This window comes from Ambystoma mexicanum, chromosome 6p, assembly GCF_040938575.1.
Source record: "Ambystoma mexicanum isolate Mex_15411 chromosome 6p, UKY_AmexF1_1, whole genome shotgun sequence".
In the NCBI taxonomy this organism is placed as follows: domain Eukaryota; kingdom Metazoa; phylum Chordata; class Amphibia; order Caudata; family Ambystomatidae; genus Ambystoma; species Ambystoma mexicanum.
In genome coordinates, this window is record NC_090935.1 from 1,466,516,014 (window position 1) to 1,466,540,486 (window position 24,473).

Below are 24,473 nucleotides of genomic sequence, written 5' to 3' on the forward strand. Positions count from 1 at the left end.
GTCTTCCTTTGCCAGATGGCTGTCGGCGTGTATTTCCCACTGTTCTCGGATGGCCAACAGCCCCCTTCCAGGAAGGCCAAGAAAACACTTGATGAAGGCCATGGCTTCTACTACGGCGATCCTCTCCCGGAGTTCCCCTACTAGATATCTGCAGAGTAGCCATGTGGAGGTCTGCCCATACCTTCATATGGTTCTACTGAGTCGATAGGGAGTGCAGCGAGAAGTCGCAGGTCCAGAAGGAGATGATTCACAGAGGGATAATGTGGTGCTGGCAAGCGCTGTGGAAGAACCACACTTAAGTGTGAGTATGTTTGATGTCGGGTGGCTTTGAGATCCATGAAGAATGGTAAAGCTGTAGGCTCCGATTTTATCCCCATGGATCTTTATAAGTACGAGGAGACCGTGTGGGTTCCGGTTCTCTGTAAAGTTTTTAACACTAGTCTCTCCACTGACTTAATTCCCCCCACATGGCGTCGGGCAGAGATTATTCCCCTTGCACAAAAAGGGACGAAGAGATCTTCCCTCCAATTATCACCCCATCTCATTATTGGGTGGGGATGAAAGAATCTGTGCAAAAACTATGCTTGGCCACCTACAATCCTGGCATGATTTTAATCATGAAATAAGCATTCACCAGGCAGGGTTCAGGCAAAACGGAGGCACTATAGACCAATGCTTTCTCTTGTTTCTCATAATTCAAAAATGTCTTTTTATTCAAGATGAAATTATATGTTGCTTTCTTGGATATTAAGACTGCATTCGACTGGTTTCGGGAGCTACACTCTGGCATATACTTAAAGCCTGCAAGGTGCCCATGGAACTAATTTCAATCATCTCCTTGTTGTACTTCCAAAATCAAGCAAAGGTTCGATTTGCCTTAGGGGGGAAACGGACTAAAGTGTTTAATGCATGTAGGGGAGTGAGACAGGATTGTGTCCTGACCCTTCTGCTTTTTAACATTTATGTTCAAGAAATGATTCCTTGTTATTGGAGTGCCAGGACTGTCCCAAGATGGGCTCAATGAAATACCCAGCCCTTTTTTATGCTGAAGATGCATCCATTTTATGAACTCCAAGTCTAAGAAAGGCCCTCTCGACATTCAAACTGAAATGTAGAGATTTAAAACTTGAATTGAATGCTGAGAAATCAAAAATCATGGTCCTTCGGCCCGCTCACGTAAATGTGGGTCAGCATCTTTCAAAAATGATAACGCCACACTAGAACAGGCAAATCATTTTGATTACCTGGGAATCCGGTTTCAGGAATTTGGGAGCAGGGCTCCCAAGTGGTAAAATCAAGTATTTGTATGGATAAATATAACCAAGCTATTCTTTTTTTGTGCGGCTTGGTAGCAGAGCGGTTTCCCCTGCCCTGAATTTATTCTGGAAGCGATCAACTCGAGCAGCTTCCAATGGTGCAGAAGTATGGGGTTACATGGATGTGGACAAGCTGCTATCTCGTGAGAGATTTGTTTTTTAAAAAGCTGTTATTGTTACCCTCAGGTACCCCTTCCTCCCTAATATTCCTCGAGTTGGGGGTGTTACCTGTGATGATCTATCAAGGTGAAATATGACCCAATTAGCTATTGGGTGAGATTGTGGTGCAAGGAGGGCTTACAACCTTACCATAAGGCCCTGTTGCATTTATTTTCTGAGTTTGGAGGGTGGTAGTAGCTTGAAATGGTTTGCACATGTGAACATTTTTTATTTGATTTGAATCTGAGCAACCAATGGGACGAACCAAGCACCAGGCTAGCAGTTGGAAGACTGTAAACTTAGCTATTAACAGCCGCATAAGAAATGATCTAATTTGTGATGCTCTGAAATTGTCTGTTGGCTCTGATTATGTTAGTTTCAGATTGCCTAAACCCGCTGTATTATATATTGATTTAATTAGTCCGGCCTGTGAAAGATCCTTGTACCTGCGCTTCAGATAAGGGACGCTGGCGGTCGCACATGTCACTGTTCTATGGAAACCCCAAGAGTCTGCCTTGTGCCCGATGTGTAAAACTGCCATTGAAAATATAATGCATTTCATGTTGATCTGTCAAAACACCCTGACGCTGAGAAGTAGATACTTGAAGCCGATTCTAATTGCAGCTGGGATCCAGCACACAAGAGAGGCCTTGTTATACCCAACTAATCCTCAAAGTGCTTGTGTTGCATTTGCCACAGCATGCTATACTCCTAGAGCATGGTTACAAAGGGCAAGAATGATCAATAAATAAATGGGGTGATAACCGTGAGGTTGCAAGCTGAGCTCTCTTCACGGTATCACCTGGTTTAGGGGTGGAAAGAATTTTATAGCATTATTAAGATGGCTTTATTGTGTTTTAACAAGGTTAAAGGAATTGTAGTGTATTATCATGTTATGTATTGCTTGTATGACCGCAATAAAGCTCATTTATTTTTACTACTACTACTTCTGTAGAGCTAAGCTATGCCTCTGCCCGTTTTTGTTGTATGTAGGTACTGCGAAATAATCTTTTTCAAACAGCATGTGAATCTATAAAAGATAGTAATGCTGGAGAACATGAGTTACAGGTAAGTAACTTTTTCCTTATCAACTCATGTTGCCTAGTTACCTTACTCACTATTAAAGTTTCTTTTTACTTAGCCACCAAAACTCAAACACATATTAAGACCACAACATGCTAATAGCCTTATATACCGCAGATGGGGTAATTATCACTTGGGATAATAACCCTTCCTCCAACATAAGGCATTCGACTTTGCCTTGGGCTATAACTTGGTGGTGAGTTCTTATCCTGTGATAATGACCCCTCCTTCAGTCTACAAGGCTATATTGACATGAAAGGCACAGATTAACACATACAAGTGAAGCAATTTTTTAAAATAAATTATTTCTTTGTAAATGCCGTCTATTTCAGGTCTAGTGCAAGTGAAAAGTAACATTCATTTCTACTGCTGGGGGAACTGGAGAGCATGTGGGTGTGGGGGAAAGACTGAAGGTACATCTAAAGATAGTAGAAGCAGCATGCCCTGAACAGTTAGCAATGACTGATGACGGAAAGTTACACAAAATCAAAGGAAAAGACCAATGATCATGTAGAGGAACTGAATTTTAAAAGGCTGAATTTTGCCATTTGAAGGGAATACATTGCCAGGTCCCCTGGGAGCATTGGTTGCCGAGGAGGGATTAAATTATTGCTGGCTAAATGTATGAATTGAACCTCATGTGTACAAGACTACCAACGCTCAGCGAGCCTCAAATCTACTGTTTAGATTATGAAAAAAACAGTATTCTCTGGTTTTAAGTACACTTCAGTTCCGTGCAGCCAATAATTTGTCCAAATGTGGCTTTTCTGCTCCTCCTGCAACAGCAACCATCAAGACCACAAATCTAGAGTTTTGATTGAATGCTGTAGATGAAACCTGGTGCATGGTGACACATGTTGCTGTGTTTAAGCTTCTAGATGCATGTCCTTCATAAATGCAGCATTGGTAGTGTAGAGGATCAAACACCCAACTCTGGAAAAAATTGAAAACACTTGTGAGTTGCGTTTGACCTTTTAACCTGTTTTTATGGAAACTATTATGGTCTACAATTACAAGAAATGAATATGATCAGTTGCACGAAATATCGTTTTGCATCTTAACCAAGAAACAGAGGCAGCTCCTGGGATGCTTGCTTCGCATGCGAGAGATCTAACTTCAGTTTCAGCAAAACTCTCGAAATGACGCGTGTAGAGTCATTGCTGCATCCACACCCACATGCTGACACCTCCATGGCTAGCGGATGGGGACATTTACAGAACCTGCTTAACACTTAACCCCAAAGTTATTGTGCATTGGAGTCTTTTGGATTACAATATCATTTTGTGGGGTTTATTTTTTTTACGAGGGTGGGCGGTTACTTGCTGGCTTTGCCCCCTGCCTTGTGGCCTTCTGTCTTCTTGGGCAGCAGCACGGCCTGGATGCTGGCCAGCACTCCTCCCTGGGCGATGGTGACTTTGCCCAGGAGCTTGTTGAGCTCCTCATCATTGTGGATGGCGAGCTGCAGGTGTCTGAAGATGATACGTGTCTTCTCGTTGTCTCGGGTGGCATGGCCGGCCAGCTCAAGGATTTCAGTGGTCAGATACTCGAGCACGGCAGCCATATAGACGGGGGCACTAGCCCTAACCCGTTCAGCGTAGCTCCCCTTCCGCAGCAGTCGGTGCACAAGGCCGACTGGGAACTGCAGGCCAGCCCGGGAGGAGCGAGTCTTGGCCTTGGCGCGGGCCTTGCCTCCTTGCTTTCCACGTCTAGACATAACTGATGCGAGTGGAAACTCTGTCAGTTCAAAGAGAAAGTAATGTCTGTGGGGTTTATAGAAAAATAAAGATTAAACAATGTCCTAAGGACAAGATGGACACGCATGATTATTAAGAGCAACCTCCGAAGAACTTGCTCTTGCAAGTATGGAGTGGCAAGTAAAAACACTTTTTGTATGGTGTCCACTGCATAAATGTATAGTTATTTTTGCATAGTGAAATTGAGCTAGTACCTATCCTCTTGCAGGACAGGAACGTGGAAGTGTGTATCCCCAGGGCAACCAAGCAAAGTCTTTTCTTGTTCTAGTTTTCAGTCAACATCTAACCAAACATCAACATCCCAAACATTTTCAAATTTAGAAATTGGTTATAGAGTTCCAAAATGAGACTAAGCTCTCTTCCTTTCCTGGGTGTAAGAAAGTAACCAGGGTAAAATCTGCTCCCTCTTTTGAGAGGCAGAGCAGCCTAGGAGAAGTGCTTGTTTTTTTCCTCTGTAATTTGACCGGATGCGTGGCTGCGAGGCCCGAGTTCTGTGTGGTGGTGGGTATGTGAGTGGAAACCCATATCAATTGCACACTACTGAAAATGCCCATTAAGCCCAGTTAATCTGGCACCATTGGTGGTAGCAATTGAATATTGTTTCTCATACTGAGGAGACATATGGGCCCAAAGGTGGATGTTAATCAGTGCCCCATCACTGGGCCCGTACTATTTTTAGTTTTTTGCATGGAGGAGGGCATTATACATCCTGCTGTAGCTTATATTTAGGACTTCTGCAGGAAGATTTGAAGCTGAAGGTGTGGGGACTGCGGCTTTAGGATGAAATGGAGGTTGGATTTCACAGGGATGAAAAGCCTTTTCGAGGTACAGGATGATTGTGATATGTCGGAATTCTTCTGAATAGCACTTAGATGTAGAAGTCACTGCCCATTTTGTATTTCTGTTCATAGAATGCTATGTAAAAGGGGGTATAAAAAAAGTTTCTCCTGCTCCTTAAACATTTATATTCAATCCCTGGAGGAATAGTCCACTAAGGAGTTATTAATTTGTTGAATGTACTGATATTCTGTTATTTTCTAATTTGAAATGCTTTTCCTCTGTCCCTTTGCTGTATCTCAAACCAAATAGTTATTTGCAGAGATAATTAAGAGGTCCAAGTTATTTCCAATGTCCTTTTAATTAATGCTGTGCCCCTTTGTGACACACATTCTCTGCATGTAATGGAGCCATGGTGTGTTACATAAGGCGGCTGTTTGTTTTGGTTTACTTTAACAATCAATGAATGTGTAATGAGTTTAATTCCCTTTGCAGAAAAAAACTATATAGAATTGTTCCTGAGTGCTTGTCCAAAGGGACAATGAGTTTGGAGAGGAAGACTACAGACTCCCAGAAAGGTAAATTACAAGAAATCTGTTTTGCTATGTTTTGCTAGGAAATAGATTTTCTATATGTTCTTTACTGATTTCTACATGGTTAAACTAGTCGAATGTTAACCTTTTAATTACTTTAATTACTATAATAGATGTCTAAGTAAGAGTTTGGCTCAGTTAGTCAGCTGTAGAGTTGCATATGGTTCCTAATACTGGCATCTGGGGGTTGAGCCCAGAGTTTAATGTATTTTTTTCTCCAATAGTTTAATAATCGGACGTTAATCCTCGCTGTGTCTATAATGAGACTACCCTATGAATGGCATCAACCAGATTTCCAAAATGTTTTGCACCCTCTTACACCATCTCCTTCCGTGAAAAGCCAAACCCGCTGGAAAACCAAATTAAATGGATGTGTCACTGGGATTTTTCCTTAATGCAGATTTATTTTCTATTAAAACTAGTCCTATTTTTATCATTTTGTTATCTATGCAGCCTCAGAAATGAAAATGCCTCTGTTAAGTCATACATTTCATTTTTAAGTTTTGTCGTCTGCCAACCTTTTGCTGGATTTTTGGTGTCCTGACTTATTTTTGTCAACATTACATCTTTTCCCAAAATCTTATTGAAGACTGCAACTGCGTTTTTGATGTGCTGCCCTAAGTGGCCCATATGCCTAGCGTGGAAGAGCCACATTTTGCCCTTTTATTCTGGATGCACTATTCTGTGAATGCCTTCCAATTTTGGGGGGTCTTTCAGATACTTATATCATCATCCCCTTCGAGTGTGCTGGAAAAAGTAATTTGACCACCTTCCCATGATAAAGGGCAGCCAAAACTTTGAATGGTGCACGGATGGTGATGGGAGGAACGTGGTACCCCATATATCTCTGTGCCTGTAGAGACCCAGAGCTTACCTGGAACTATTTCCTTTATTACTGGAGAGATCATCTCGTGTCTCTTTGCTGAATGCATGCTGCTGCCGCCTGAAACTCCCTTAATTGAAGCCTCTTTAGTGTCCCGAGGAATCCCTCTTACCTGACGGAAATAGCCAGATTTACTGGCTTTGTCACCCTGTGTACTACCCTAGAAGCTCCTAGACCACATACTGCACTGGGACAGATCCGAGCGTACTGCCATCTGCTCTGGAAACAGCAGTTTTTCCTATTTTTTGGCAAATGTCTGCTCTTTCGAGGGATACCTTGGGCTGGACTTATACAGCTGTTGTTCCCCAAGGGAACCTGATTTGTCCAGGCCTTCTTTTTGACTATAACATCCTTTGACTTGTTTTAAAGAATCCCCATTGGGCATCCTCACTACTGCTCTTATGATCAGCTACTTTTGGGTCATCTTATAGGTATCCACAACTTTGTGGAAAATGCTTTCCTCGCCCAACCATGCACATGTAGCCTGCTTGTAAACTGCTTCAGGAACTGGCAGTGACCAAAACTAAATCCGGACAACAGTAACAACCTCTGTACCTGCAACTCTGAACATCCTTTTCAAGCAGCGTTGTCCACAACCTGGGGGCGTCTTCTGACATCCATCCTGTCACTGGTTCCGATCTTCCATGTCTCGTGGCTATACCAGCCTTGCTCGCTGTCTTCATAACCATTACTTAAACAGAATCTGCATTATTTATTTGTACTAGTGTTAAAGTTTCTTTTCACACTGTTTTTATATAAAAAGGAAAGAAAGCTAAGAAAAAACATTTGAATCATAACGATATAACCTAAAAAGTAAACTTAACATTATAACTACATTTCGGGGGGATTGGGTCCTCCGACATATTCCATATCTATGACAGTAATCACCACAGCTGTGCTGCTTTGGAAAATTTGCCAACCTCTGCCATTTCGTCCTAGGGGACAGCAGTGGAGGGGAGGTTCCTTTCACTATTACTCATCCTTTAGTAAATTGAGAGGAGCTGCAAGTCAAAGGGGCCACCGTAGGAGTGCCAGAGGTGGAAAACGGGGAACTCGAGGTGCCAAGACAGCTCGGGCAGTTGCCTCTTTCGCCCTCAGGCACTGCCGCAGCCGCTTCTGCTCGGTCATGAGGCCATGTCCCATGGTTCGCCAGTTGGGGGGAAGGCTGGCGCAGCATCTTGTAGAGTGGCGTGCCATTACTTCAGATGTGTGGGTTCTGTAGATCATAGCCCACGGCTTCTGTCTTGCTTTCCGGCAGAGGCCTCGCAACAATCCACCAGGGAATCTCTCTTTGAAGTGTCCGGATCCGCTCCTTGCGCAGGAAATTCAGTCCCTGCTGGACAAAGGCGCCATAGAACTGGTGCCTGTCGCGGAGAGGAACAAGGGATGGTATTCCCCTTATTTTTTGATTTCACAGAAAGAAGGGGGATTGAGACCCATCATGGACTTGCGCGGTTTGAACAAGCTCCTCAGGAAGGACAAGTTCAAGATGGTTACTCTTTCTGAAGTCCTCCAGGCCCTTCAATTTCAGGACTGGTTGGTGTCTCTCGACATCAAGGATGCTTACTTTTATATACCGATCCATCCCAAGCACAAGAAGTACCAGAGGTTCGCGGTTAGAGACTCGCACTTTCAGTTTCGGGTCCTGCCGTTTGGATTGACCTTCGCCCGAAGGTTTCACCATACTCATGGTGGTGGTTGCTGCGTATCTCAGGAAAGGGGGGATTCACGTCTACCCCTACCTGGATGATTGGTTGATCAGGGCGCGCTCTCCCGAGCAAGTACTGGATCATCTGTCCGTCACCTGCCACTCCCTTCACAAGCTGGGATTCTCCCTCAACTTAAAGAAGTCCCATTTCACGCCAACCCAGCGGCTTCAGTACATCAGAGCAGTGCTCGACACGTCCCTGGGGCAGTGTTTTCCTCCCCAGGTGAGGGCTCATCACATTCAGCAGATGGTGCACAAGTTTCAACACGCCCAGAGTCTCCCGGCGTTCGAGTTTTTGAGGCTGCTCGGCCTCATGGCATCCTGCATTCTTCTGGTGCCAGAGGCCATGTTGCGGATGAGGTCTCTGCAATGGGCCCTCAAGATGCAGTGGTCTCAGTCCTCCGGCAGGATGTCGGACCCCGTTCAGGTGCCGCCCTCTGTTGCCCAGGACCTTCTGTGGTGGGCCGTCGAAGGCAATCTGATGAAGGGGGCTCTGTTTTGGCTACCCTGGCCGGAGGCAACGATCGTGACGGACGCATCCCTCACGGGATGGGGAGCGCATGCCAACGAGTTGACAGTCAGCGGTCATTGGTCTCCGTCGGAGTCCGGACTCCATATCAATCTGTTGGAGCTGAGGGCCGTCAGGCTTGCCCTGAAGGCTTTTCTGCCGACTGTGCGAGGGAAGAATGTCCTGATTCTGACGGACAACACAGGGGCCATGCACTACCTCAACAAAAAGGGGGGGGGCAGGGTCACTTCCTCTGTGCAGGGAGGCGATGCAGCTCTGGTTCTGGGACATCCAGCAGGAAGTTTCGATCTCGGCGGTTCGCCTGGCCGGAGACGAAAACGAGACGGCCGACGCTCTGAGCGGGCAGAGTGCGATCTCTCACAAGTGGGAGCTGGCTCAGGAGATTCTCCTGGAGATCTTCGCCCTTTGGGGGACCCCTCAAGTGGATCTCTTCGCCTCCAGTGTCAACCGGAAGTGCAAAAGGTTCCGTTTGCGGGAATTTACTCCAAAAGGAGCCTTAGGAGACGCGTTCGTGGTGGAGTGTTCCTTCACACTGCTGTACGCGTTTCCTCCAGTCCCTGTCATCCCGCAAGTGCTGCGGGTTACGGAGGTTCGGTTCCTGAATTATCCTCATTGCTCCGGCTTGGGCCCGGAGGACGTGGTACCCGGACCTTCTCGACTTGTCCATCTGCCCTCCACGTCGTCTTCCCTACAGAGACGATCTGCTCTCACGGGAGGGGGGGGGGGGTCAGGTTCTCCATCCAGAGGTCAGATCCCTCAGCCTTCACGCTTGGCTTCTGAAAGGCTGAGGTATAAGTATTGGGACCTCCCTGAAGACGTGATGGAGTTTTTGCTTTCAGCCAGACGGTGGGCAACAAAGTCCCTGTACCGTTGCCGTTGGAGAAAGTTCTGCGACTGGTGCAGGGTTAAGAATGTGGATCCTTTTTCATGTGACATTCCTGTGGTTCTGTCTTTTTTGCTTTCGTTGGCCCACAGGGGCCTGCAAGTGGGTACTGTTAAAGGTTACCTGGCGGCACTGTCTATATCTAAGCGCTCGTCTGAGCAGTGTTCCTATTTCAATATTCCTCAGTTTCTCAAAGGACTCACTAATGTGTTTCCGCCATCACCTTTCCAGGTGCCTGGTTGGGATTTGAACCTTGTTCTGAAATTCCTTATGGGAGCTCCGTTTGAGGCTTTACATTCTTGTCCTTTGAGGCTGTTAACCCTTAAAACTGTGTTTTGAGTGAGCGAGTTGCAGGCACTTTCAGTTAAGCCACCCTTCACTGTGTTTCATAAGGACAGAGTTCGTCCTTCCTTTCTTACGAAGGTGGTGTTGGAATTTCATTTAAGCCAGAAGGTTATTCTTCCGGCATTTTATCCTCCTCTACATCCTGGTAAGGAAGAGGAGAGGCTCCATAGGTTGGATCCTAGGAGAGCTTTAAGTTTCTACATTTCACGCATGTCCCGGGTCAGAGTTGACGATCAGCTCTTTATTGGTTACGCTGGAAGGCGTTTGGGACAAGCTGTTACTAAGCAGACTTTGTCTAGATGGATTATCTTGGCAATTTCTGAATGTTACCACCTGGCGGGTAAGGACCCTCCGGTAGGCTTACTGGCCCATTCTACTAGGGGCTATGGCTGCCTCTACTGCCCTGCAGATGGGTGTTTCTATTCGTAACATTTGTGAAGCAGCCACTTGGGCTTTGGTCCATACTTTTGTACAACACTACTCCCTAGATTCTATCCATGGGCAGGGCCTGGCCTTTGGCAAGGCGTTCCTTTACTCTGCAATTTGATTGGGCATTCTAAATTTCTATATTCTAAATTCTTTTTCCCTCCTCCATACGTTGGTACTGCTTTGGGAGTCTGTCATAGATATGGAATACGTTGGAGGACCCAATCCCCTCGGAAGAACAAGTTACTCTCTTACCTGGTAACTTTCTTTCGATGGGATGGTCCGATGACTTATTCCATATCGCTCCCTCCCTACCTGACCCGCTACAGAATTTCTTATGCGATTGCAGGTTACGTTTCCACAAGGCTTTCTGTGGTCATACTGGCAGTGGTTTGGTGCCACAAGTTCTGGGGGAAAAAACTACAACTGAGGCTACGGGCGTCGTGCGTCCTACTTATAACATCTGTTGACGTCGGCTCGACGGAGGCCCTCGAGGACAGCGTATCGATGTCATCGACGCAGGCCGCAGACGCTGAAACATTTCCAAAGCAGCACATCTGTCATAGATATGGAATATGTCGTCGGACCATCCCATCGTAAGAACGTTACCAGGTAAGAGAGTAACTTGTTCTTCTTTACAAAAGAAACGAGAGAGAAACAAAATGGAAAACCAATACGTTTAAAACATATAGTAATATTCCACTGTTACACATTACACTCTTAAATTCCACACAAATCATTTACTTAAATACTGATATGTACATTCATCATCTTTCACATAAAACACTCGGATCTATAAAAATCCATAATATATCGCTTGTCTAATCATTGACAGATAATTGGCTCATCCTTGTAGGATTAATATTATGTTTGTTCTCTTTATTATATATCAACTATTCCTGCAATATACACCCACGGATCTCTTAATGCCGATGATGGATTCATTGATGTTCTAGAGACACAATATGCCCAGAAGGCGTCACCTTCAATGTTCTCTATTGAGTGTAAACATTTAATAAAAGCTTTATTATATGAGCCATACAATTCATGGCATTGAGCAAGTAGGTGCTCGTTTTTCCCGGTATCATAGTAGACTTACATATTCTGCAATAGCGTTTTTCCCTTGGTACTCCTGACCTAGAGCCAGCAGACACCAAGGAGGGAAGCTGATTTATACTCAATGTCATAATAAATCTCCGAAGTCTGCTATAGGGTATCACACTTAAATATCTTTGTGGTTTATGCTTTTTAAAACCTTGCTTCACATACTCGGTGCACATAACTTTTATCGTCAAATAGTCTAGATTTGTTCGCCAATCCCATTTGAAAGCTTCACTTCTAAGCTCCTTAATTAATATTTCTAGATTTTCTTCCAAGTCAGTTTGCCAATCAATTCCGTTATGTAACCGTTCACGTTCCCTCACCAAAAAATTGCAGGGATTTTATATGGCTTTCCACTCTAGGCATGGGAAGTTCATGGTCAGCAACGACCTGCCAGCTTGAGGTATGGTAGGCCTGAGCGAAACAAAGGCTTCGGCGAGGGCTGTGGCCTGTTACCGGCCATGTCCGCACCCACGCCTTGCCATAATGGGGTGAAAGCCATTTGCCCCCCGGGGCTCAACCAGGGTGCAAATGTTTTTTTTAACCCTCAGAAGATTGGCTGCTAAAGCAGCAAATCTGCTGAAGTAAGGGGGAAAATGAAAGGAAAAAACATGGCCACTGTCAGAGGAAAAATTGTCTATGTCCTTTTCCTTTTCTATGGCGGCCAGGATCGGAAGGTGAGCAGGGACCAGAACTCAAAGCTCTGTTCCCTCAGGAACGTTGAGAGGGGGGCGGTGGGGAAGGGGGTTCATTGGCTTTGGAGGTGGGGTGGCAAGGCAACAGGGAGCAGCTCCCTGTTACCTCCCCACATACTTTTTTTTTTTTTTTTTTTAAATGGCACCACCTGTGGAAGGGCCTCGGGTGGCTGGAACAGCGTGCAGAGATTCTATATTCTCAACCACTGTTGGCCCTTCCCCGGTTCCAAATATTTTATAATTTATCTGTGACTTTCCGAAATAGTAACATAATTGAATCTTCAGAACAGAGTAGCATTTTTAAATAGAAAGTACTTTCTCTTATTTCCAACAAAACATAGAGAAGGGGATATCAAGTTCTAATCGAATGGCTTGTATTGGGGGTCCTGGAGAAAGGCCAAGAACAGGCCTCCATAGCTTCCCTTCTAACTAAAGCAGTTGATAGATTTTTCAATTCATAAAGTTCTCCAGACCGTATAAAATATTGTTATACTATCCCTATACATTTTTAATAGCCCCATCACAGAATTGCCACCCTGAGTGCTTATAAAAGTGTTTTACCTCAGAGAATTTGCGTACAACATTTTACTGACTGTATATTAAGTAACTGAGTGTTTCTTTTTTTGTACTCATGGTAACCCCTAAATATTTAAAAGCAGCTACATGCTCAGTTATTTTGTTTGTATATACCATGAGCATTGATTAAGCTTTTAAGTGGCTTCTTTCTATATCAAACCCCTTTATGGTCTCCTTAGACAGCACACATGATCACTCAAATTATTACATGTGGCAGAATAGGATTTGATCCCGGGCGGGCGGAGGGGTGCTTGTCTAGAAATAAGTAGTCTATACTGGTGGAGTAGTGAGCGTTTTGCGATGTCGGTAGAGATACTTTATCCTGGTTCAGATATGATTACACTTTAACCGGGCCATGTTTCACCTGTAGATCTCATCAATTTGTCCCCAATTCCCCATCTACATCTGACATAGGTGTATTAGTTGAGTATACTTCTCAATAGTATCTATATTGTGCGCTTTTAAGTTGTCTCCTATTATAATAGGTGACTGATTTGAGGAGCCAGGAATGGGGGTTGGAAAATACTTCACTATCCCTAATATATATCCCTAATCTAGGAGGAATGTCCTTACCTCATCCCAAACTAATGAATCTGTCCAGTGTCAAGATGCCCAAACGAAAGGTCTGTCCTGTGTCTGTAATCCTATTCTGGCCCTCACACTCTAAATAAACTCCAAGGTGCATAGGTATTGACTCTTGAGTTTTCCAAGTATTCAAATTCAACACAAAAGTTCTAATCCAACAAATGTTTTCCAATGAACAATCTTCACAGTTCCAGGGATCAGCTTCCTTCCCTAGATTGCTTGTATCAATTTTTACCTCAAGACTATTCAGGTTCCAAGAGGACTAAGCTCTTCCCTTTGTGTATTTACTTCTCTTGGGGTATCAGCTCCCTTCCCCAACCTTTCTCTTCCCCTGTAACACGTTGAAAATTCCTAGGGTATGATTCTTCCTACTAGGACTCTTTCTCTCTGTACAGTTTCACAACAGTTCATTAATTCAAGGGCATAGCCTTCCTTAAAGTTCTTTACAATAGGTATTTAGTCTTCACCAAGGATACTCTCCCGCCAGGCCATGTCAGACAAATGCCTAATTTACACTTCACCTGGTGCACTTACCTACCAGGACTTTATATAAACCCCAATCTTCACCTGGTCTGCTTTCCTGCCATACTTTGTTACACAAACACTAAACTTCACCTGGTATACTTTCCTGCCAGGACTTTGTTATGTAGATACTTAACTTCACCTGGTATGCTTGTTTGCCAGGATTTCACTACACAAGTCACTCTCATCTTGGGGTTTAATAAACCATGAATAACTTGCTGGCCGTATTTGAAATTCCTGGCTTGCTTACTCCTTTGCCAACAACTAGACCGCCCAGACATCATGATCCTCATTACGCAGCTTTTCTTTCTTGTGTCTGTCATCATGGAGTTGCTTTCTGAATGACTTGAAGGACATAGATAGTGAAAAAAACACGCCACACACTTGAAGAACTGCACCACTTGGATTTATGTAGTTAGATTCACTGACATAAATTAACAAACGTTGCCCTTTTAGGATAACACGTGTTTCGACACACCAGTGTCTTTTTCAAATCGGGCTAGTAAAAACCTATACTCCAAAACAATTTTTCCAGTCTGAAAAGCCAGTATATCACGGGATAAATCCCCCTCCAAAGTTACGTTACATTCTCCTGCTGTCGGGTGCCCTTTGTGGTGCAGTTCTTCAAGTGTGTGGCGTGTTTTTTTCACTGTTACCAAGGGGTTGGGGTCCTTGCCCCTTTTCTTACCCCACACAGCTGCAACACCATTTTGAATTCTAAATAGCTACAGGCACGTGGGCATAAGTTTAAGTTGGCACCAACTAAACCCCAGTAACAGTGACGTAGATAGTGAGCCTCCTGGGAAGTGATCCTCAGTACTCCCTGCCTCTTCCTCATCCTAGCTGTCAACATATTCTCTGTAATGTGAGTTTGGGGATTAATCACAACAGATCTATTAGTAGGCAGGGGTGAGTGTAACAGTATGCCATTAAGGCATGTGGAACTGAGGAAACATCCCTGAAGGGAAAGGGGGGGGTATGTGTTTTCCTCCGACAATGTCCTGCCATTCTCCAGAGGTGTACCTTTCCCAGATAGTCATCCCTCATATAGCTGCTCCCAGGGTCAAGATCAGGTAGCGGCTGCCGTCCTTATGCCATATGTGGGGAGGGGGGCATTCCTCTAGGAAAGAAGTGAGGTCATCTTCCGATTTATCACACTGAGCTTTAGCTTCTCTCCAACTGGTTATCTCTCATAAGGTCAAACATATTTTCTCCTCCTGGAAGCATATATACATTGATAGCCAGCACTGCCTCATCTGAATCTGTCCCAATGAGATTGATCTCACCACATAGTCTGTGGCGTATCAGGAGGACGACATGGACATTCTGAGGACATTTCAAATGTGTGTTTATTAAAAGAATAAATATGACTACAGGGTATTCCCTACTGATATTAATAAATTGCTAGTCAGTCATCTGTGAATTTCAACAGGAATAAGTCTGCTGTCCAAAACTAGCCTTAGCTGACCCTCCCACTATTCTAAACAAACTAAAGTCAGGAGAATGACTCCCTTCTCCCGATGAATGCTTCTTGCAGTTGTCTTGTTTCTCTGGTTAATATGACATTTTTGAATAGTCTATCTTTACTTTATCAATTTCGGTAGTTCTCTCAAACGATTGTTGGCTTTTCTCTCCTCTTTAGAAAAGTCCTTCTTTAACCTTTGGCGAATCTTTGAATCTGGGCTAATGGGCTTTGAGTAACCTTGGCAAGTATATTTCCCGGTGTGGCTCTTGCTCTCTGGACAATTATAATGCAGCTCTTTCCAGCCTGGTCTGGTTTTTATATTATGTATCTTGGCGGTGTCTTTGTCTTTCAGTCCACCATGTTTTCGCTCTGTTATATTCCACGCTTTGCTTGTTGAATAATTGTATTATTTTCCCCTCTTCCCAGGGCAGTGGTCCCCAAGCACTATTAGCTTCCCCTCTGAGTCTTCTGCGATTCTCTTTCTCACATTAATGCAGTTAAACTTCATCAGCTTTTGTTTCAAGTGTTTATCACTTATACTAGAATGATTACATAACGAGTCGCTTTTGGCCTCCCGGTCTTTCCGTTAGCTTCAATGCTCCGGGGCAATGTGTCCGGGACCCGTGTTGGCTTGGGAACTTCTCTTTTGCTCCTCTGCATGGTCGGTTTGCTTTCTTCATCGCACTCCTCTTCTTGCTGTTCTTTCTCTTTCACAAGGTCTCTGTACCTCCAGGGGTAACCGGACCATTTGCTGCAGTTTGTGCTTGGTGGTGTCGGCAGAGTGGTTTGAGTAGGCTCTGTGTCTTTCGCTTCGCCTCCATCAGGTGTTAAGCATCCAGGGGGACTCCCCTGCCTGCATATGTGTTCCTCTCGCTTTTGTTTGCGTACTCCTTCAACGTACTCATCCCAGTTATTTGGAGGTCTTCATTTAAAGGGGCAATTTCCTTATCTTCCTTATGATGGTGTACGTTAGTTTTCTTTTTAGTCAAGTCGCAGGAGTTGAAATAATTTGGCATATTAGTCCCATGTATGCCATCATGATAAATGGTTTAGGTAGCTCCTCACAGGAACACAAGTCCTTGTCGCCTAAGGGTCAGAGGGGGGAGTCTCTCCCAGTGAGGTCCCACTTGTCTCTACCCCTAGGGAGGGTATTGCAGAGTGGGCTCACCTCCCTAGCCTCAGAGAACAGGTGGGGGCTCCCCTTTGGGGAAAAAAGGGACAAATTCCCTCGATTCGTTAATAGTCACTATTTTTAAAAGGGCCATATTGTTTTATTTTATATGTATTTTTTTTTACCCCATTCAATAGGCCTCCATAAGGGTGGCGTGTCTTTCCTTTCTTAGCCTTAGATTAAATTATAGAGTACCCAGCAGTATGGAGGTGCTAGTGTCATTTGTCATTTTTATGTCTTTTTGCTGTTTCCACTATTGGATGAGGGGTGTGCAACCTACTCTTTAAAACAGCATTAGATGCGCGGAGCTATGGCCCAGATTGATGCCATTACAGGTTAATCTCCTCAGCAAGGTGGAAGTTTTGGTGAGTAGCAAAGAGTAACAGGTGTAAACACTCCAGTAGCATATCAGTGGGAGCGACTGTAGGGGCGTAGCCTGCAGCTGATGGAGTAGGTCTGCTTCGAAAGACTGCATCTGCCAGATCCTGAAAGATCCGTCGAATAAATAAGCTCCAAGCTGGATGTATAGCCTACAAATGGTAGGAAACATGTGTGAACATCTCCAGTTCACTGGACGGCGAGGAGGTGTTCGGAGATCAGTCTGCAGCTGTGACAGAAGTGGCAAAATGCAGAGGTTGACCGTGGCACTTACAAAGGAGGCTGGTGAAAGCAGCGAAGTGTCCTGGAGTCCTGGGAGGGTCGACTGAGCCCAGACGAGGAGGCGGCTTGCAAGCGTGCTACTGGCGATTCACAGTGGAGGCCAGGATTGAATATAAGAGCGGAGAGGAGCTGGCATCCAAGAGCAGGCAGAGGAGAGGCAGTGCGAGGTAAGGGACGACAACAAAGCACCTGTGTAAGGAGACACGGCAGCTGCAACAAGCAAGTACTGTGCGTTCCTCGCTGCCGAGACGTGATATAGTGCCGCATATCGGGGCTATTGGCGGCCGCGGAAGACATACCATACACTGTCACTGGGTGTAAGAAGTATAGTTGCGAGGGCCCTGCAACACTCTTCTGAAGCCCGCAGGAGTGTGCCGATAGAGGAGGCGGCGCGGGCTCCGAAAATGAACCAGGGACCTGTGGTGGTGGTGGTGGTAAGTGAATAGCCCCAGTTACATTGGGCGGAGCGGCAAAGGGATGATACAGAGCCATCAATAGACACAGCGACGGGGGGACGACCAGCAGAGTCTGGCCCGTATGTTTTAATCACTTGGGAGACCTATCCCATTTAAAGCCTGCACTGGTTGGAACACAAAACTATAAGCTGCGGTAGGATTGAAGCAGCGAGTAAGGAGAACATAATATCCTGGGCCGGGCCGAGGAACTACGGGAGTGTTCCCCAAGGCAATAAGATTGCAGTGGATGGATGGGCACAGAGGGTGCCTACTGATGCCTGCGGCTGCAAGGAGAGTACACTGGTGAACCTGCGTGGTGGTATGAAACTGTGCCCTGTTTGTGCTTGATCCGGAGAAAACAGGACGGGGGCCACGACACCCCTGGGGGTGGCAGTGAAGCGTAAAGAGCATAGGCAACAGCTGGGCCGTGCGTTGGAATGCACACCGTAGCCCTGGCTGCGCTGGGCTAGAAGCAGCCCTTAGTACATTACACGCAGCCACAAGAAGGATGTTTTTTTAAGCCTTGTTGCATATCGAAAGGCCACTCATACACACCTTAATAACAAGCCCCAAAGGCGGCCAGTAGGGCACACAAATTGAGTCTGTAACGCACCAGACTGAAGGAAGCCACCCGACATTGGCGGTCACGCTGGTCCCTCACAGGAGTACCAGACATAACGAGTACCCCCGAAGGATTGAATTGGGCCACCACTCCGAGAAACAAGTTTAGAGCACATATACACAGCCAATCAGGTGATGTGTAATCTGGGACCTTCGCAGAAGTGACTCTTGAGCAGGAACATTGGTAATAAATTGAGAGAGCAGATTGCCTTAATGCCTCCCAAACCGGCCAAAAACAAAACAAGTCAACCTACCTTAGATGGTTTTGCTAAAGCCGAGCAGCAGGCACCTGGTGGTAATACGGAATTGGTGACAATCTGAGGGGAGAGCGCCATGGAGCTGCACAATCGAGTAATGTTGGCGATAGCAGACCTGAATGCCTTGTTGGGGACGAAGATTGAAGCAGTCCAACTGAACGTGGGGCTGTTGCGGCAGGACGTGCAGAGCCTCGCAGAGCGTACTGTTTCTCTTGAGTCGCAAGTGAAAGGAAACTCGGAGGCGCTCCGGAACGCACATGAGGATGTACATGTACTGAAGCAGAAAGTCAGCCTGTTGGAGAACGGAGTTGAGGTGGCCGAAGGACGGGCCCGTAGAAATAACATTCGTATAGTAGGCATGCCCGAGGGTGAAGAAGGAGCAGATCTGATGACGTACATAGGAAATATGCTACTCGAGGAAATTGGACCCGGCAATCTCACACAGGGCTTTACAAAAGAGAGATTGCCTAGGGCGATAGCTAGGTGCCCCCTCCGGGAGAGCCTCCAAGACCGATCATTGCTAAAGTGCTGAATTACCAAGACAGAGAAAATACTGGCCTATTCCAGACAAGGGGGAGAATTGAAGAGAGCCTCAGCAGATCTGGCAGTCTATCCCCACTACACGTTCCAAGTGCAGAAGAATAGGGCACAATTTACAGTGCAAAAGCAGGCTCCATACAGCCGGACTGAAATATATGCTGATCTACCCAGCGAGGCTTAAGAACATATACAAAAACAAGACTTGGTTCTTCGAGCATCCAGAAGAGGCGCAAGCTTGGATGGATGGATAGGGAGCAGATAGGGCGGGGTGGAAAAGATGGAGAGGACGACCTGGGCGACGCAGGGAGGGTCCAACCTGACCCGAAGCCAGGAAGGATTAATGGCACTTCAAACTGTATGCAAGGATCCAGAGGTGCTTCGAGTAGTTACACAAACATCCTGAATCTACTGGACTAGGAGACATGGATAAATCTCCTGGTTGTACATGGCGATGGGGGTGCAAGAAGGATTGTCCCCTAGGGCAATGGGTCGCTAGCAGGCCCAGAGAGTCATCAGAGCTATCATGGGAGCGCCAGGACAAGCGGGCTCTTATGGAATTACGCTGCCTGTCTCTGGTACTTATTGTTTTACTACTTTATTTTGTAAGTAAGTTTGTGCTTTTTGATTAGAATTAGACGGCGGGAGAGGCCCATTGACTGGTGATACAGACTACATGAAGAGGGACCAGACTCATGGCTGTGCTGAGCCACTTCCCCAGAGTTCTACTTTAGAGGGCACTTGTTTTATGAGCCCACCCGCTGTGCACTGTCCTGGGGTATGAATACCGAAGGATGATGCAGAAAGCGGATATGCCTGAACGAGGAAGCAAACGTTGGGCAGTTGTTATTGGTTTGGGGAGTTAAAGTGGTTTGGGGTTTTTCCACCCGAGTGTCAAAGAAGAATGTTGGAATAGTATATTTTAACAGATTCCCAAATAATAGCAAAAAGAAAATGCTTATTAAAGTAAGGGTGCCCAGCCTCCTCAAACTGTTGAGATGTTCATGGAGGGAACAATAAATGTAATCACTTGGAATGTGAGGGGGCTGAATGCCTATGTTAAACGGAATAGGGTCTATGCGTACGTGAAAAGAAGCGGGGTAGACTTTGCAGTGTGACAGGAGACACACCCGACACCCGAAAAGCAGATACTACTGGCAAATAAATGGAATGGGCAGGTTGGTGCCTCATCGTATTCTGCCTATGCCCGGAGGGGGTTCTGATATGGATAGCACCCACGGTACCATTTAAGATGACCCAAATTAAAACAGATAATGAGGGCAGGATGGTTCTAGTACAGGGACTCCTTTAACACGCTGACACTTGTATTATTAACACGTATGCTCCCAACCACAACGCAGCAGCATTCTTCCAATCTCTGTACCCAAGGCTGGGCCCGTATAGGAAAAATATTATATGGGGGGGTGATTTTAACTGCACACTTAACCCTACTCTAGACAGGTCAGGCGCCAAGTATAGCGAGCCAGCCCCACCAGCTAAGGCACTGAGTGCGCTGTTAATGGCATTTGACCTGCGTGACATCTGAGGGGTACTTCATGGCAAAACTACACACTGCTCTTATCACTCAGCACCGCATGCGGTGCATACTAGAATAGATTATGTCTTTGTGGGACAGGAAATTGCCCATTTAATTACTAGGGCACAGTATGAAGCTAGGGTACTGTCGTATTATGCCCCGCTAAGTCTACAATGGTGTCTTAAGCCCCAATACCAACATGGAGACTTCGAAGGGAATCTTTGCAAGACCCCCCTTTTCGGGATTGTGCCATGGAAAGCATTGTCGACTATGTCATGCATAGTGAAGGAAGTGTTGCCAGTGCCAGAATATTCTGGAAGGCATTTAATGTGGTGATCAGAGGAGCAGCCTATGCATGTTCTGGGATTGTCCAGACTACCATTTATAGAGGGTTGTCCTTGGCTGAAGAGAAATGAAGAAAATTGGAACAGTCCCCGGCAGGGCAAATTGGGGACGCAGCGAAAGCTGCGACTTTGGAACAGAAATGCATTGAATGCTGGGAGAGGTTGAGCAAGCATAATTACTCTAAATATATTGAAAGGCAGCACAGAAAAGGAGATAAAACAGGCAGACTACTGGCATGGCTATATACAAGAGAGGAGAAGCGTAGCACGATTCATTCGATACGCACGTTAGATCAGGAGGCAAGGGATGGTTTGGAGGGACCTATCATGTTAGAGGAAATACTAGGGATGATCTGGTCCCTGCCGACCCGGAAAACACTGGGCACAGATGGTTTGCCCGGAGGATACTATAAGGAGTATGCCCAGGAGCTGGCCCTGCATCTACAACACCTTTACGGACTCTTACGAGGCAGGTGTTCTTCCCCCCCCAGCTTAAGGGAATCTGTTATTATACCCCTCCTCAAACACCACAAGCCAGCGACGGAATGTTGTTCTTGCAGGCCCTTGTCAATGCTCAGGATAATAAAATTCTGACTGCTATACTGGCGGGCAGAATGAAGAAGGTAGTACGCACACTGGTGCAGCCGGACCAGACGGTGTACGTGCCAGGACGCAGCATGACCTGGAATCTGAGGCGGCTGCACCATGTGATAGATAGCACGGCAGACTGGGAGATCCTGTATGCCATAGCCATGCTAGACGTGGTGAAGGCTTATGAGTCAGTGGGATGGGACTAGCTGTATACAACATTGCGCACATTCGGATTTGGGCAGGCATGCATTCAGTTGGTGTATACCAGACCGATGGCAAGAGTAAAAACTGGATGATGTATCTCAGAAGCATGAGAATTGGGTAAAGGTACTAGGCAGGGTTGCCCATTGTCCCCACTTCTCTATATTCTGGTGATGGAACCCGTTGCACAATACCTTAGGAAGGAATATGTGGGAGCGGGTATAGTAATAGATGGGGCTACACATCTGATATCATTGTACGCAGACAATATGTTGTTGTATATACAGAACCCCGAAGATAACCTGGAGTTGCTTCTGGAGGCGCTAGTTATTCGTAGGATTATCAGGGATTACTATCGGCATTGGTAAGTCTGCACTGCTCCGGTTGGCAGGCCTGCTCAAGGGGAAGCAGGGGGCACTTCCAGTTTTGGCACTACAGTGGACAGCATCCACGTTTAAATACCTAGGGTCAATGCATATCACAACCGGCTATAGAGCACGTACACAAACCGCGAAAGGCCCTAGAGGGCATCCAAGGCTCTATGAAGTTTTGGACCAAACTGCCTTTCTCCTTAATGGGGAGGGCAGCATTGCTGAAAATGGTACTGCTGCCTAGAGTGCTGCATTTCTTTTGTAAACGTACTATATATGTGAAACCATGGCTATTTCTACACCAAACCATCTCGCCTCATGGAAGCACAGGTGATGCATTCAGAATATACACGGACTGCGAAAACTTGGAAAAAAGTTGGATATGTTTTCTTTTTCTTTTTAAGTCGGAGCCTGAATGATATTGCCCAGATGGAAGCAAGCGAATCAATGGATCTATTGGTGCAAAGTTGTGGATTTGTTACAGATTATCCATCTACCCCCAAGCCATGGAATCTGGGCGTAGGAGGGCACGTTAACTCACAAACGCCTCCGAAGATGTCTGTTGAGCTGAATTCAATCTCAGTCTTGGAGACAGTCTTGACAGATATTGACCAAAGTCCCAAAGAAGAGAAACAGAAGGCCATTAAATCGATCCATAGCATTCAAGAGCCTGTGAAGTGGTGCTCTAACTTCAACAGTGCTCCCAGTATCTGCACAGTCAAATTAGTCTTAACCTCGCTAGTAAAGGTTTTTGAATCATTGAGAGACGAAGTGCATCAGCACACAGGAATACTGATGGAACTGACGAGAGATATGGAAGAAAGTGAAAGCACCCAAGTGGGATTAGAAACTGTAATAAACTCACTAGTAGAAGATGCCTTGACAGATTTAAAATTGGACACAGAGATAATCCGACTTGCTGAGTGCCATGCAAGTAAATTGTGAGGGTGCAAACATGGAATTGAGAATATTGAAAGAGAATGTGAAAGATATGCAGCAAGAGATGCACTGTTATCAGAATAAATGCAGATCTAGGGTGAATAACGCAGCCCAGAAGGGAATAAAGGCGTTTATGGATGACCCGCCCCTCTCTGAGTCAATTATAGAGGAATTTGTGCGTTTAGCGCAGATATCCGAGGTTGAATTCCTGCAAAATCAGAAAATCGCAACACCCAGCTCAGGGAATAATCAGCTAATTCATGAATTTAAGGAGACACGCAGTAAATCTAATGATAATACAAAGAAGAGACTGAAAAAAAAGGATGTGCGAATAATAGAATCCCTTGGGACGGATGGGGGAAACAATAGGTACAGAAAACAAAACATCAAAGGAGGAAAAGATTTGTAAATCTGAGACAACACAATTTGTTCAGAAGCTAAAGCTGCCACTCGTTAGTGGGAAAGATTAATCAACAAGGACCAAGCATGTGGAAGTAGGAAAGAATAGAGACACTTCGAATTATGAGAACTGGGGGCCAAAAAGACTGGGTCTAAACATGGCAGTGGAAAGTGGTATGGATAAATGTATGCAACTAATGGCAATCACAGTGAGGATTCAAACTGAAAAACAAGAGGAGCCGAAAAGGCTGGCTCCCATTTTATTGCGTGGGAAAGCGAATTTCAAGGTCTTGAGAGATGTTAACTTGGTTCTCAGAAAGCCCTGTGATACAAAATGTGCTCAAGAAAACGAGCAAACCGGCCATAACAGTGCTATTGACAAGGCAAACGATAAATTAAGTCAGAAGGGAGTTATCCATACTCAAACAGAGGATGATAGGCGTAAGGAATCATACTTTGAACCATGCTCTGGGACATCTGGGAGGCCAGGTACAAAGATCTGTAAATCTCTTGGTGAACATAAGGGGCAGGAAAATAACCATCAACAGACGAGATCACATGCTACCTTGCCATTTGCTGTACCCAAGGTTTGGATGAAACGTGTGGATGTGACTAGGAAAAGCTCAAGGCCGCCTAATCGAAGGAGTACCAGACTTGTTCTATTTGTCAACTGTAGACATTCAGTATATCTGGTTTCCACATGCTAAATGCACTGATATGGTGGGAATAGGAATAAAGTCAAGGTTGGGAGTAAGTGCCATTCTAGCAGCAAGTGATGAATTGTTAAGGAAGGGCTTTGTGAGTTCCTCTGAATTGTTGCATGATAGCAGCACAATGGGAAGGAGAAAAAGTACCTTTGAAACGGAAGGTCGCGATGGGCATGAATGTAACAATGATGTTCATCTAGACAGAAATCTAAATCTAAAGGAAGCTAAGCAACCTGATGCCAAAGCCACTGTCTGGGCCCTCATACCTGACATCTTGTGGCAG

At 45.5% G+C, this 24,473-nt stretch overlaps 1 protein-coding gene across 2 annotated transcripts in view; it reads left to right on the forward strand.

Annotated features, from left to right (window-relative positions):
* The window catches only part of GRSF1 (G-rich RNA sequence binding factor 1), a 415,554-nt gene that overhangs the window by 342,179 nt on the left and 48,902 nt on the right, over window positions 1-24,473 (forward strand). For both annotated transcript variants that reach the window (XM_069626280.1, XM_069626281.1), the window contains one exon: window positions 5,585-5,667. In XM_069626280.1, coding sequence (XP_069482381.1) covers window positions 5,585-5,634 — 50 coding nt within the window. In that variant the 3' untranslated portion in view covers window positions 5,635-5,667. The remainder of the gene's footprint in view (window positions 1-5,584; window positions 5,668-24,473) is intronic.